The 16,074-nt window shown below is 42.9% G+C and overlaps 1 protein-coding gene across 3 annotated transcripts in view; it reads left to right on the top strand.

Moving 5' to 3' along the window:
- LOC120531012 (coiled-coil domain-containing protein 27-like) overlaps positions 1-16,074 on the top strand; it is a 45,013-nt gene that overhangs the window by 23,529 nt on the left and 5,410 nt on the right. For all 3 annotated transcript variants that reach the window (XM_039755928.1, XM_039755927.1, XM_039755929.1), the window contains 2 exons: positions 3,048-3,178; positions 5,393-5,470. In XM_039755928.1, the coding sequence (XP_039611862.1) occupies positions 3,048-3,178; positions 5,393-5,470 (209 nt within the window). The remainder of the gene's footprint in view (positions 1-3,047; positions 3,179-5,392; positions 5,471-16,074) is intronic.

Here is a 16,074-nt window from a genome sequence, read left to right as displayed (position 1 = left end):
TTTTGCTAAACTGGAAGAATCCTAACTCACCTCTTTTAAGTCAGTGGGTAACTGATGTGTTATACTATTTGAAATTGGAAAAAATCAAATTCTCACTTAGAGGATCTGTGCAGAGCATTTTCAAAATCTGGCAGGATCTAATCAATAACATTTTAGATTAAGCTCTTAAAGCACTGAGGAAGTAGATTCTCTCCCCATTTCTTTTTCTTCGCCATTTATCTGTATCCACCTAATAAACTCTTTTTTACAATTTTTAATTTTAGTCTGTTGGGCATGCTCTCTTTCTCAGGGGTGGGGGTTGATTTGTTTTCAATCCTATTTTTTTTGTAAAAATTGATCTACTGTATTTGTATGGAATGATTACAATAAAATCAATAAAATTAAAAAAAATGTATTCAGAAGTCAGGCTGGTACTGTACATTGACAGCTTCTTTGATGTACATGTTTCTAATGCTCACCCTCAGGTGCTCCATCTTCTTTTGCCAAAAGTACCTTGTGGGGCTCTGGACTCTGTGATATTATGTTAGGATAATTGTCTAACTACTCTGATGTTGGACAGCTTGACCCAAAAGCTTTAATCATGAAAATATGTGCAAGCAACGTATCTTATCAGGACTGTTTACCTTTTCTTGGAATGGATACTTCCACCTATTACTTGAGTCATAAATTGACTGGTCATTCTAACCAAAGATTAAATGTAAGTTATACACACATACATACATAGTGATTTTGTCTGACCAGGACACCAAACATTACACAAATCAACCTTCTGAGAATATATGAAAAATAAATACTCGGAGTCCTGAAAAAAATAATTTATACGAACATTTTTATAAATTTCAGGACTTTCTGAAGCAGAAGAGAAATAGCAGATGTGAAACTAAATGAATCCACAATACACAATACCTTACTAACCTTGTTAAAACTGAAACTATTTGTATACTTAGGAAAAACATCTCAAAGCCATAACAGCTCCATCCAAAGTTGGTTTCAGCTTTGCTGGGCAAGGCACTGGCTCTTAAGTCGCTGTACTAGAAGACCAAGCAGTGTGGATGAAAAGATGGATGTGTCACGGCTCTATTGGTGGTCACTCTACTCTCTCTAAGTAGTGGTGCTTTTTAAAGCAATACTGTGTATGTCTGAACACCATGGGAGCCGACTCTTCCTGTTCCATATATCCATTTACTCGGTTTTCTAAATCAAATATCAAGATCATTGGGAGTAGCAGCCTAAACTGCACATGCAGCTAACATCTTCCCTTATTGCTTCATTGTAGAGCACACTTTTATAAATATACCCTCACTCATTCCATCAATTTAGAGCCAAACTCCATACAGATGGTGAGCAGGCAGGGGTTTAAACTCTGGTCCCTGAAGGACTTCCCTGTCTTTATATTTTTCCCATATACAATTTTTAAACAGGAATTATACCTAGCAATAAAAAGCATTATTTATTGTATTGACTGTAATACACTATGTAACATGTAAAGCTGTTTCTAACATTTTCAGCTGCATACTTTATATGATAGACCAGTTCCTTAAAAATCCCCATTTTTAGTGATAAGAAAGACATTCAACGCTAAAGATATTTCTTCTAAGCATATAAATCTTGGGGTGGAGTGGTGGCTCTGAGGCTAGGGGTCTGTGCTGGCAACTGGAAGGTTGCCGGTTCAAATCCCTTAAACGCCAGAAGTGGCTCTCCTCTGTTGGGCCCTTGAGCAAGACCCTTAACCTGCAGTTGCTTCGTCCTGGGTATGACGTTAATTTCCATCCAGCTCTGCAAGAAGGTCCTCCAGCTTACAGAGAAAACATTGGGGTTGGTGGCAGGATTGGCACTCCAGCCACTGCAAAAAATAATAATACATTTTATTTATTTAGAGCCTTTCCTATGCTCAAGGCACTTACAGAATGTAAGAAAGAATGGCAGGGTATACAGTATATAGCATTGTACAAACCAAATAAATAAAGAAAGAACATTATGACAGAGAAAAGCCTAACAGACAACATAATTGATGGTCTAGCACACACATACAGGTTACATGAGCATCTTGACAGAGAGGTAAACTGAGAGAAGGGTGACAAAGTCAAGTAGAGCTAAAGGCCTTCTTGAACAGATGAGTTTTGAGTTGCTTTTTAAAAGAATTCATGGAGTGAGCTGATCTAATTACTTTCGGTAGGTCATTCCAGAGTCTGGGCGCTATACAGGTGAAGGTCCTGTCACCCATGGAGTGTACAGTAGATTAGTGTGGGGTACAACAAGGTTGCCTCACACAAACCCTCACACTGTTCCAGTGTGGTGCTGAGGTGTCACCCGTTGCATTCGGGTCCCAATCCCAGTGGACTGGAGTCTGGTGTGTGTGACAATTTGCTAACAGTGCATGCTCCCAATCTCCTCCTCCTCATATAAATCAAGCAATAAAATACATTTATAATAGAGCACCTTATATCATGGTAAACTATGGGTAGCGGGTTCCTGCTTCCTCATCTAAGAGGGCCTTGAAGACACATGAAGGATAAGGTTGGGTCACGACAAAAGAGGTTTAAGAAACACTCCACTAGACTATTGAGTTACTTCAGAGGCATCATCTAATGAGGTGAATACAGAATAACAATGTATTGGGATCACAGGCCGTGCTTCTGTAGAGGACGTTTTACGGTTTCCTCGCCAAATTAATAATCTATGTGTAATTTGGGTGACTGAAAGAAACTAAAGTCAAGAGAAACTTCTCCACTTTGATGGACATCATTTCTGGCTTGCCTTTTATTTAAGTTAAACATTTTGATTTGTCTATCATTTATTACTAATTTAAGGTGAACAGAGACTTTACCCATGAATTGACTGGCCACATTTACAGCTTAATATGGGCTCCTAAATATTGCCACACATCTACGATTTTTGGAAGCCAATAATGCTTTTCTTGGCAGGATTTTGTAAAGCTGTAATTGTTTTTCTTTTAGGTGGACTTAATACCTCTCTAAATCAAGAAAATGTAAAATTTTAATACTGTGAGATGAAATATGCAGGTTGTTTTCTCTTTATCATGCCAGGCACAGTAAGTTCACTTAAGAGAGAACTTTTCCGGCTTGAGTCAGAATTGCAGAAGTGCACGTTGGATCGAGAGAATTTACAGAAGCAACTGAGGGGCAAACAGACACAGGTCTGCTCCATGGCCATGAAGGTAAAATGGACTTTTCAGCACATTTTCCCACAGGCTTTACTTTAAGGATTGTGTTTAGCATCAAGAATATGATGCTTGGCTGCGGTGGGCTAGCGCCCTGCCCGGGGTTTGTTTCCTGCCTTGTGCCCTGTGTTGGCAGGGATTGGCTCCAGCAGACCCTTGTGACCCTGTAGTTAGGATATAGCGGGTTGGATAATGGATGGATGGATGGTATGATGCTTGGGATTACTAGTGAAATCAAACTGTAGAGTGAATGGAGACGTTTTTCAACTATGTCCCATTGAAATAATAATATATCCTAACTAGAAGGAGGTAAGTAACTTTGAATGTGGGTCTTTTATAATAAAAATACATCATCATAATGACACATCTCACAACACATTACAGTTAAGAATTTCTGTTATTTTCTTTTAACAGCATGTCTAAATAAATGATTTATTGCATACTCCTCTACAACAATTTTTAAAATTTTGACAATAAGTTTTAACAACACAATTAAACACACAAAAAATTGCTTTCTCAAAAAAAAAAATGCATTTGTAACTTTAACAACACATTCTCCCTGAAACACCAGCAAGATTCAGCACCCAAAACAGGAGAGATGCTGAAGCAAATGGCAGAGGAACATCATAGCCCGCACAAGTCAGGCTAACAAAGACCTCATCGCTGCATGTAAGATTCGGCCAAACCCTTGCGGAAAAATTAAAATAAATAAATAATGTGAAAGTAGATGCAACTTCCCTAAAAATACAATGCATGAGGTTATTAATCTTCCAATAAAAAAATAAAGCTTAATTTTCTTTTTTTTTTTTTTTGTCATCTTTCTATTCTGTTTTGGTTTATTTTTTAATTCTTCCAGTGATTTTAAACCATTCATTCATCAAAATGGGGCAAAACTGATGTCAGAAAATGATGTTAGTCTGTGAATTGGATTTGCAAATTTCATTTTGTATGGTACTCACTAAATATTTGTCGGTTCAACCGAGTACCTTGTTTCAGGATAGGCAGTTCACCGTTAGACTGGTTGTCCAAAAATCATTTTCAGTTAAGCGTTGCTTTGTCATGATTTTGACTCTCTTAGCCTCAAAGTGCTGTGGTGCCTTGTCAGAGGAAAGTGTGCTTCATCTGGAGGGTTATGAAGGTTTATTATTTTCTGTTTTGTTTTCATTAGTGGTGTCTGAATGCCATTGGAGGAAGTATTGCATAGCTGTGTGAAAACTGCACAAAATTACACAAAAAGAAACCTTAAGCAAGGGATGTAAAGCAAAGACAAAATTCTAAATGTAATACGTGCAAGTGTAAGCAGTGGTGTAGCTACGGGCGGATGGAGCGGGTGGTCCACCCAGGGTGGCACATTTTTGGGGGCGGCATTATTGGCCAAAACGTACAATTCGTGTGTAAGCAGCAGGGTTCAGAAAAATATAACTCTTGAATGAAAAAAGTGAAATTCTCTGATTTTTATCCACAGATGCTTCAAAAATAATTTTCAGACTGTCCTTGTGTGACGGCATCAGACACAGCAGTTTTAATTTATGAGGCAATAACAAAAATAAACCTAAACATTACACTGATAATAATTTCTAGGAAGATAAACAACTAATTTACAATTTATAATTTCATTTCGTTATCAGTGTGTTCTTGCTCTGCGCAGAAAACATCCCCACCTATCCCTTGTACACTACACTGGTTCTGGTTTTTGCAGCGTAATTGTATTAAACTAATAATAAGAACACAACTTGTCAGTGCGTCTGTACTGTATTCTTCTCTAGTTGATGCTTATAAATAATTATATGTGAAAAATTACTGCTGTTTCTCTATATATGGATAAATCTATGCAAAATGTATCTTAATTTATCTCTGTACATCATTTTAATTTTCTATTTAAAAAGTTAAAATTTTAAAAGTTTAAAGTTTAAATTGAAGCATCACCCCGCCCCGAGCGACACGAACTCGAGCTACGCCACTGAGTGTAGGGCAACCAAAACAGCAATGTCATTCTTAAATTAAATACATAATTCACATATTGAGAACCAGAATAAAATAAATACCAACATGAAAGTAAACTACAGAACAGAATGATGAAGACCACATTAAATGAGCAGAACAAAGAAAACACAAAGAAATCTTAAAATGTACAATTAATGATCAACTCTGTGTTTAAAGTTGCCTGCATTTCTCTATTAATTGATTTACAGCTGCAATTATCTTTTTTAGTTTTCTAGATTACGAGATAACCGGAAAAATGAAGATCTGGAGGCAGAACTAAAAAAGGAATGGGCTGTTCAAACACATGTAAGATGAATTGATGGTCCTCATAATGTCCACTTAATTCAATATCTCAGTGTTTGAAATACAAATATTTAAAGCTTCACTTTAATGTAATTAATAATTACCTGTATTTGTGGGGTTTGTTCTAGTAACAGATTTATTGTCTTAATAATTGTATTGTCCTTTTAAAAAAGGTTGTCAGTATTTTAGAAGTGTAGTGCAGCAGGCACAGATTGGACCATTGTGACTGCACAAGACTTGTGCCCCTTTCAAGATGAGTTTCTGAGAGAGCCTGAATAAAAAATAATCAAATCAGAAAGTGGAAGGATGCGTTGTTGAACGTAATGTTTCTTGTAAGAAGCTAAAAGTGTGTACTTTGTTTGTAAAGTAACTTTTATCTTGAAATTTGAACCATTTACTTACCATTAAGAATCTGTTCTTAAAGTAAATTTAATAATGCATTCTTTAAATACACTTATGCAGGGAGATATCAAATGTAGTTAAAAAGCTCCAAAATATAAGCAATTTTATAAGATCCTTACTTTACTGCTCCAGGAGATCAATCTATCTATCTAATATAGTGCATTTCATATCTATCTATCTTTCTCCTTTTATTTTGTAAAATATGTACTCCAACATTAATCCTACATTTAAAATTACTGAGATTTTATATTCTAACAATGCTAGGCATACCTATGCACAATCAGACCAGGTCAGTATTTTAAGACCAGTTTTCAATACCACTTTTGACCATAAATTAATAGTTCCTCTCACTTGGCTCTGCTTATAAGAAATCACAGAAAAGCATTTGAAAGATAATTCTTTACAATGCAATATCATTTGGATAGAGCATGGAAAAAAATCAAACAAAATGTGTACAGATGGTCTACCCTCCATCTCACCTAGCAGGGATAATAATACTGTCAAGATGAACATCCTTCTTAAGCTTCCATTTGTATTTCTGAGCTTCCCTATATATACCAATAAATAATTCTTTAAGACTCAATTATAACCTCATTTGTCTGAAATTTGAGATATCCACACATTCAAAAGGCTGCTCTAAAAAGACCTAAGCTACAATGTAGCATAGAACTACAGTACTTCAGTTTCAATTTTATATTCACTATAAAGACCTCATGTATAAACGGTGCGTACGCACAGAAATGTTGCGTAAGAACTTTTCCACGTTCAAATCGCGATATATAAAACCTACACTTGGCGTAAAGCCACGCACTTTTCCACGGTACCTCATACCTTGTCGTACGTAAGTTCTCCGCTCGGTTTTGCAGACTGGCGGCACCCAGCGTCAAAGCAGTGCTACTGTTCCTGTGTGGTTACTCTTTATTTTCCTGACGTGGCTTTATAAATACACTGAAACTAACCGCATATTGTTTATTAGTGTAATGCATCTGATTGTAATTAACTTGTAACAATATAATGATCCAGGGAACAGCCATAGTATTCCAAATACCATAACTGCTTTAGTGTTGTTACTCTCACTTCTTCTTCTTCTTCTTCTTCTTTCAGCTCCTCCCGTTAGGAGTTGCCACAGCGGATCATCTTTTTCCATATTACTCTCACTGCACGACTCGGAGTATTTATATCACTGTATCTGAGTGTGAATCACAGCAGCAGCTGATCGGAAAGAGAATTATCGGTATACAGCTTCAAGGACACGCTGTCTCAGCCACTGCAAAACGTTTCAAAGCCTTTCCTGTACAGACCTCGCAGTTCAGAAACAGTTTCATCCCAAGAACTTTAAATGCACTCAATCAATTGCTCCGTGTAGAACGGTTTGTACTTATGAGTACAATCATCCCACTGCAAACTTGCACTACAGTTATAATATCGCACAACCTGAGCCACTTTATAAAGCGCGTATTTACATATGATGACGATATCATTTTTAAGGTGAAATGCAGCAAAATATGTTTATTAAATTATACAGATAAAACTTTAACTTCATTTAAATGATCTATATTCTTCACTGGGAGTGTCGTGAAGGATAGAATAATTAAACATGTACTACAAAGATATTTCAATGTTCTTCACACGTTTTGAAGAATCAGCGCTAAGCTTACAGATGGCTTAACGTCTATTACAGAGCTGATTGTATGGCGATCGGTTACTTGGGAAAGAAAAGCACTGACTGCAGTGACGGCTACGCCAATATATATTGAATATAACACAGAAAGAGAAAATAACAACGCAGCTAAAAACGCAGCAACAAATTTCGGCAAAAGTTAAATGCTTGTGTCATGAGCACGAGGCGGCTATGCAGTGTCTGCAACGGACGTAGCCATCCACTGTGCATAAGGTACTTTACTGACATTGGCGGGCGAAGGAGCCACCGATTCTTCCTCTGCCCAGTGCCACCACAAGCCTAGAGCCGCCCCTGAGTACTGCTGCAATAAATTATTTCATCCAAGTGAAACCCATGTTTAATAACGTGCTTTAACTCCTATCATCATGAAAATGATATTACGTTTACATCTCAGTATTTTAGTTATTCAGAGAGCTGTAATATCACAAATGTCATGGACTCTGTGTCCAGTTGGAGGAAGAGAGCCAGTTTAAGAAGCAAGTAGTGATTCACACACATAGGCACATAGAAGATCAAATACAAAACAAAGCATTTAACGAGCTACTTTAATTACGATGTGATTTGAGAAACTGGTTAATTAAACGATTTTAAGATGAAGTTTATGATGTTCTACTTTTGATTAAAGTGGAAATTTCGAGATTGAAGTTGACAATTTGTGTTTTTTCCCCACTGTGTGCCTTTTTTTCTCTGTACCCTAATAAGCTTTCATGTGACACTCAGACAGTGGGCTACAACTCGCCTTTTCATGGCGACTTTGATATGTGACTTCTTTTTTATTTCCGGCACTGTGCGATTTTGTGAACGTGAGCTTTCAAGTTTCTCCAACACGCTATGTCACTCGATCTACTTCCTTTTGTTGATTATAGGCTACCACGGTTTATTTGAACAAATAGTATCTTTTTCCTTTGCCTCCACTTGGTATTCGGTGAAATTCTTATATTTTCCCCGTGCCTTTCCCATTGTCTTTTCACAGAAGGCTGAGTTTAAGGGCGATTTATATTCATTTGCATATTCAAAGAGGCGTAATTCTGGGAGGAGTTGGGGCGTTACATAAAGCGCGTGCACGAGCGTTACTTTTCACGCTGATCAGGATTTATGTAGCAAAAGAACGTGGAAGTTGGAGTACGCACAGATTACTGCATCTGGATTTTTCTGTGCGTAAGCACATTTCGGCTTTTGTGCTTACGCCATGTTATAGTGCGAGTTCTACGCACGGCGTTATACATGAGGCCCCTGGACATCAGCACAAATGATTACATGTACTGTATAGGTGCTGGTCATAAAATTAGAATATCATGACAAAGTTGATTTATTTCAGTAATTCCATTTAAAAAGTGAAACTTGTATATTAGATTCATTCATTACACACAGACTGATGTATTTCAAATGTTTATTTCTTTTAATTTTGATGATTATAACTGACAACTAATGAAAATCCCAAATTCAGTATCTTGGAAAATTAGAATATCAATTAAGACCAATGCAAAAAAAGGATTTTTAGAAATGTTGGCCAACTGAAAGGTATGAACATTGTCACAAGAACGAGACATTGACAGATAAAGAGTTGGGGCAGCCACCCGTATATTGTGGTATCCTGGCTGCAAAAGTCGTTTTCTTTCAGCAAATACAGAGCACTGAAGTGCACACAACCGAGTCCAAAACAAGACTAAAGAAACAAAGGAAAAGGGGCAGGTTTTAAAGGGGGAGACAGGAAGTGAGGTCGTATGGATCCGGCACGTGGTCTTCCACCATTGGCTCGTAGCCGGAGGTGACATCAGAGGGACTGGAGCTGGTGTGGCCGACTTCCATTGGCTCAGTCCCGGAAGTGATGTCAGGTGATCCAGGTGAAATCCCCCGGGGATGGTCTACAGGCAAGGGAGAAAAGAGTCAGTGCACTCTGCCACACCCGGCATGCCTCGAACTGCCTTCACTCAAGCCCTTTAGCTGCCTCCCATGCGCGCAGTGTGACAAGGCCCCCTTAGCCCAGACCCGACGGGTCGGGCGACCCTAACCGAGAGGTCGTGAACCCGAGAAAGAGCATCAGCGTTGGCGTGGAGCGCCCGGCGATGAACGGCGAAAACTTGTACGGCTGCAGGTCAAGAAACCACCGGGTGACCCTGGGATTCGACTCCTTGTGGAGGGCCATCCACTGTAGGGGTGCATGGTCCGTGACAAGGGTGAATTCCCGGCCCAACAGGTAGTACCTCAGCTGAGTAATCGCCCATTTAATCGCCAGAGCCTCCCTCTCCACCGCAGCATACCTGGTCTCCCGGTCCAACAGTTTCCGGCTCAGGAACATGATGGGGTGCTCCACACCATCGACGCTTTGGCTCAGCACGGCGCCCAGGCCTGTGTCCGAAGCGTCCGTCTGGAGGATGAAAGGCAAAGAAAAGTTAGGTGCCATCAAAACAGGTGTGGGCGTAAGGGCCTGCTTTAAGTCACCAAATGCAGCGCTGTTTTTCAGTCCATACCACAATGTTCGGGCCCTCTTCTTTGTTAAATCAGTCAAGGGCGCTCTCTCCAAAACCGGGTACAAACCGGCGGTAGTACCCGCTAACCGAAAGGCTTGGACTTGCCGCTTGGTTCATGGACGGGCCATTTCAGAATGGCATCAATTTTGGAGCACTGTGGCCTTACGGTACCCGACCCACCAGGTAGCCTAAATATTTGGCCTCGCTTAATCCAAGAAGCATTTCTTGGGATTAATCCGAGCCCGCCTCACCAAGTGTCCGTAATACCTCTTGGACATGCTGTAGGTGTTCCTTCCATGTGCTGGAATAGATGACCACGTCATCCAGGTAGGCAGCACTGTATGAGTTATGAGGCGAAGCACTTTGTCCACCAGACGCTGAAAGGTTGCTGGAGCCCGTGTAACCCAAATGGAAGGACACGATACTGCCAGTGTCCGCTAGGGTTACTAAACGCGTTTTTTTCCTTCGCGGAGTCCGTTAAAGGAACCTGCCAGTACCCTTTCGTCATGTCAAGTGTGGTCAGGTATTGAGCCTGTCCAAGCCTCTCGAGGAGGTCGCCCACGCGTGGCATTGGATAAGCATCAAATTGGGAGACTTGATTAAGCCGGCGGAAGTCATTGCAGAACCTCCAACTTCGTCAGGCTTACCGACGAGCACAATGGGGCTGGACCAGGGACTATAACTTTCCTCAATCACACCTAGCTCCAGCATGCGCTTGATCTCAAGCTCCACTTCAGCCTTTTTTGCCTCGGGAAGACGATACGGGCGTTCTCGGACAACAACCCTGGGCTCTGTCACGATGTTGTGCTCAATCAGAGAGGTCCTTCCGGGTTCTCACTGACTACCTCCCGAACGGTCCGGATAACTGTTTCCAGCTCCTGCCGCTGTCTGGGACTTAAGTCCGTGCGAAGTTAAGGTCGTGTGTGTGGCGAAGAGTGAGCGGGCTGGCGGAGGAGGGATCGGGGTCCCTGTCCTTCCACGGTTTCAGCAGGTTCACATGATAAACCCGCTCCTTTGGCCGGCGATTGGGTTGACTCACCAAATAGTCGACCAGTCCCTTCCTCTCCTTAACTTCGTAGGGGCCCTGCCAGTGGGCAAGCAATTTAGAGTGGGAGGTAGGCACTAGGACCATGACCCGATCTCCGGGCGGAACTCCCGAAGAGGCGTGCGCGGTTGTAGTACCGGCCTGTGCTGCTTGAGCCTCCTCCATGTGACTTTTAAGGACAGGCGAATTTTTCCAAATCTATCGCGTAACGCGCGATATATTCCAGTATGTTTGTGGAGGGAAGAGCCTCTTCTTCCCAGCCTTCTTTCAAAATATCTAATATGCCCGAGGTTGTCGCCCGTATAGTAGTTCAAAGGGGAGAACCCGTGGAGGCTTGTGGGACTTCCGATAGGCAAAAAGGACGAGGGGAGGAGCTGATCCCAGTTCCTTCCATCCTCGCTGACCACCTTACGCAGCATTTGCTTGAGAGTTTGATTAAACCTCTCTACTAATCCGTCGGTTTGAGGATGATACACGAGGTCTTTAAATGCTTTATTTTCAGTAATCTGGCAGTCTCCTTGAACGTTTCCGAGGTGAAGGGGGTCCCCTGGTCTGTCAAGACTTCTTTGGGGATCCCCACGCGAATACCCCTAGTAATTCCCGTGCGATGGCTTTAGAGGTAGCTGAGCGCAACGGAACAGCTTCGGGTATCGTAGCGTAATCCACGAGGACTAAAATGTACTTGTGTCCTCGGGCTGAGGGCTCCAGGGTCCCACCAGGTCGACCCCGATTCTGTGGAAGGGAACGTCAATCAGTGGAATAGGAATGAGAGGAGCACGGTCCCTCCTAGGAATTTGTCGCAGTTGACACTCCGGGCAGGAAGCGCCAAAGCGGCGAACCTCCTCATTAATTCCTGGCCAGTAGAAACGGAGCTTGATCCGCTCCAGAGTTTTTTCGGTGCCCAGGTGGCCACCTAGGAGGTGGGCGTGTGCTAGCTCACAGACCTGCCGCCGGAAGGTGCGGCACTAGCAGCAGCCTCGTCTCCTGCCCGTCATGCATTGCTACACGGTAAAGGAGGTCATTATCTAGCACAAAGTAGGGGCCCTGTGGCATCGACTGATTAGTGCGCTGGCCATTGACAAGGACCACTGCATTTTTTACAAACTTCAGGGAGTCATCATTCCATTGCTCCCTTCTAAAAGAAGCCGGCGTTTCTTTAAATTGGAACCGCAACACGGAGAGAGGGTCAGCGTCGACCTCAATGGGCGTGGTTTCCTCCCGCTCCGCTGGTGGTTGGTGGATGGCGTGTTAGCGCGACGGCCCGGGAGTTGCCACGCAGTCAGGGCGACTGCTTCGTCTCTCTCTGCCGGCTGATTACACGGCGTGGAGGCAGCTTGAGACGGGTTATCTCCGTCCATAACGAGGCCCAAATTAACCCCGGGAGTGGTATGTGTCTCACCGCTTTTGATTTTAGACCAGTCCCGCCCTAGTATCACCGGGTGTGGAGGATCAGGTAGGACGCTACGGTGAGCTTCTGAACTGACCCTCCGTAACTGATGACACAGCGGCGGACCTGTACCAGCGGATGTCTCCGTGGACACAGGTTATACCGGTCTTAAATTTAGCCACTGTTGCGGTTGCACAAAGCGGCGGGCAACAATGAAATGTTGCTGCGGAGTCGAACAAACCTGTGGTCTTGTGTCCGTTGGCGATCACCACGCCAGTATGTGGGACCGCCAACGGATTAGCCAGAGCACACCAACCCCTCCTCACCCTCCACCTGCATTCCTCCTTGCCTCCAAGCGGTTTGCGCGCCCGCGGCCCCGCGGACGCCAATACGAGCTCCGGATTGTACAGGGAGGGGCTAGGTCTTGGAACGTACCCCGGCTGAGTTTGACATGAGGACGGTTCTGCTCCCCCAGAGTGTGAGGCCGCCCTCTGCGTCTCCATAAGCTCTATGAGCTCAGCATGTTCTTGAACCGCTCGCCCCAAACCGGCTGGGTGAAGCCACGGGGAAGCGCTTCCAGGAGCAGATAGCAAGCTACCTGCTCTATTATTTGGTAGGGCGTGTTTTCAAATGGCCGTAGCCAATGCCCTACCATTGCCCATAAGGACCAGGCTTGTTTGTTGGTTGGCGTCAGGGTCCAACCTCCTTTTTTATTTTATTCCCCTGCCAGTCTGGGGCACCCCTAGGTGGTAAATGGGGCTTTGGTTTCGCAGGGAGGCAGGCACTCTCCCCCAAGAGAGCATACTGAGTCCCTTTTGCCTCCCCTCCAGGGCAGCCCAATTCTGTGAGCCCCACCCGCACACTCCCTGGCCACTCCAGATGGCTAGTTATGAGTGCGGGAGCGGAGCCCGCACCGGTCACGCCGAACCACGGGGCACCCTCCCCGCCTGAATACTCGGCCCCGGTGCGCTCCCACCTGGGTATATTGCAGGTCCTGTCCCCTTCTCCTCCGGGACTTCTCCATCCTGCCGACTACGCCACTGTCACAAGAACGAGACATTGACAGATAAAGAGTTGGGGCAGCCACCCGTATATTGTGGTATCCTGGCTGCAAAAGTCGTTTTCTTTCAGCAAATACAGAGCACTGAAGTGCACACAACCGAGTCCAAAACAAGACTAAAGAAACAAAGGAAAAGGGGCAGGTTTTAAAGGGGGAGACAGGAAGTGAGGTCGTATGGATCCGGCACGTGGTCTTCCACCATTGGCTCGTAGCCGGAGGTGACATCAGAGGGACTGGAGCTGGTGTGGCCGACTTCCATTGGCTCAGTCCCGGAAGTGATGTCAGGTGATCCAGGTGAAATCCCCCGGGGATGGTCTACAGGCAAGGGAGAAAAAGAGTCAGTGCACTCTGCCACACCCCGGCATGCCTCCGAACTGCCTTCACTCAAGCCCTTTAGCTGCCTCCCATGCGCACGTGTGTGACAACATGAAAAGTATGAGCATGTACAGCACTCAATATTTAGTTGGGGCTCCTTTGGCCTGGATTACTGCAGCAATGCGGCGTGGCATGGAGTCGATCAGTCTGTGGCACTGCTCAGGTGTTATGAGAGCCCATGTTGCTCTGATAGTGGCCTTCAGCTCTTCTGAATTGTTGGGTCTGGCGTATTACATCTTCCTCTTCACAATACCCCATAGATTTTCTATGGGGTTAAGGTCAGGCGAGTTTGCTGGCCAATCAAGAACAGGGATACCATGGTCCTTAAACCAGGTACTGGTAGTTTTGGCACTGTGTGCAGGTGCCAGGTCCTGTTGAAAAATGAAATCTGCATCCCCATAAAGTTTGTCAGCAGCAGGAAGCATGAAGTGCTCTAAAACTTCCTGGTAGACGGCTGCGTTGACCTTGGACCTCAGAAAACACAATGGACCAACACCAGATGACATGGCACCCCAAACCATCACTGACTATGGAAACTTTACACTGGACCTCAAGCAACGTGGATTCTGTGCCTCTCCTCTCTTCCTCCAGACTCTGGGACCTTGATTTCCAAAGGAAATGCAAAATTTATTTTCATCAGAGAACATAACTTTGGACCACTCAGCAGCAGTCCAGTCCTTTTTGTCTTTAGCCCAGGCGAGACGCTTCTGACACTGTCTCTTGTTCAAGAGTGGCTTGACACAAGGAATGCGACAGCTGAAACCCATGTCTTGCATACGTCTGTGTGTGGTGGTTCTTGAAGCATTGACTCCAGCTGCAGTCCACTCTTTGTGAATCTCCCCCACAGTTTTGAATGGGTTTTGTTTCACGATCCTCTCCAGGGTGCGGTTGTCCCTATTGCTTGCACACTTTTTTCTACCACATCTTGTCCTTTCCTTTGCCTCACTATTAATGGACTTGGACACAGAGCTCTGTGAACAGCCAGCCTCTTTAGCAATGACTGTTTGTGTCTTGCCCTCCTTGTGCAAGGTGTCAATGGTTGTCTTTTGGACAACTGTCAAGTCAGCAGTCTTCCCCATGATTGTGTAGCCTACAGAACGAGACTGAGAGACCATTTAAAGGCTTTTGCAGGTGTTTTGAGTTAATTAGCTGATTAGAGTGTGGCACCAGGTGTCTTCAATATTGAACCTTTTCACAATATTCTAATTTTCCGAGATACTGAATTTGGGACTTTCATTAGTTGTCAGTTATAATCATCAAAATTAAAAGAAATAAACATTTGAAATACATCAGTCTCTGTGTAATGAATGAATCTAATATACAAGTTTCACTTTGTGAATGGAATTACTGAAATAAATCAACTTTGTCTTGATATTCTAATTTTAAGACTAGCACTTGTACACCAGCCATGTCAGCAATTGAAATTAAATTGTGCTTTGCTTTTTCTCTTTAAGCCCTGATTTTTTGCGCCAATTACTATTAACTATTGTCAATATACCAATAATCCTGTCATCCACTAATCTTTCCGAATATGGAACCAATGCAGGATGCATGTCAAGACAGAGAAGCTTTTATTTGTTGCTCCTCTCTCTATATTTTTTACCCCTCTGCTCTTAGCTCCACTCTTTCTCTTGGGTGGGGTTTGAATTCTTGTTTTGTTAGGTTTTGTTTTTTCTCTGCTTTGTTTTTTTAATTCTATGGTATTTTTTCAAGATTGTATTTGTTATAGAAATCTGCTTGAATTAAATTAAAATGAAATGAAATGAATATTAAAATTAATTAATTAAATAATTAGTTAATAATAAAAAAGGAGCACTAAGTAGACATATTACACAGACAATACAATTTTTGAATTGCAGATTTAGTAAATGTCTTAGAAAGTAAGCACAAGCTACATAGTAATGTGAAATACCCAGCTTGTATAATAAAAATATCTGAGAAGACAAACAAACTTTAAAAAGACATTTGACATACCTGAAGCTGTTTAGATCTTGCGACAACTCTAGAGGGCGTAGCAGCCACTCAACCCGACACAGACAGACACAGGAGGCACCCTTACAAAACTCACATTTTTTATTTCTTGTCTTCCAGTTCAACACACAGCACCTTACACAGTGCTCCAATCACCACAATAACTCAGTCCTTTCTTCTTCTCTATTTTCTTTCTCTTCTTCTGCCGCTGCCTC

Source organism: Polypterus senegalus, chromosome 6 (assembly GCF_016835505.1).
Source record: "Polypterus senegalus isolate Bchr_013 chromosome 6, ASM1683550v1, whole genome shotgun sequence".
NCBI lineage: Eukaryota > Metazoa > Chordata > Cladistia > Polypteriformes > Polypteridae > Polypterus > Polypterus senegalus.
This window is presented reverse-complemented; position numbering and strand designations above follow the sequence as displayed.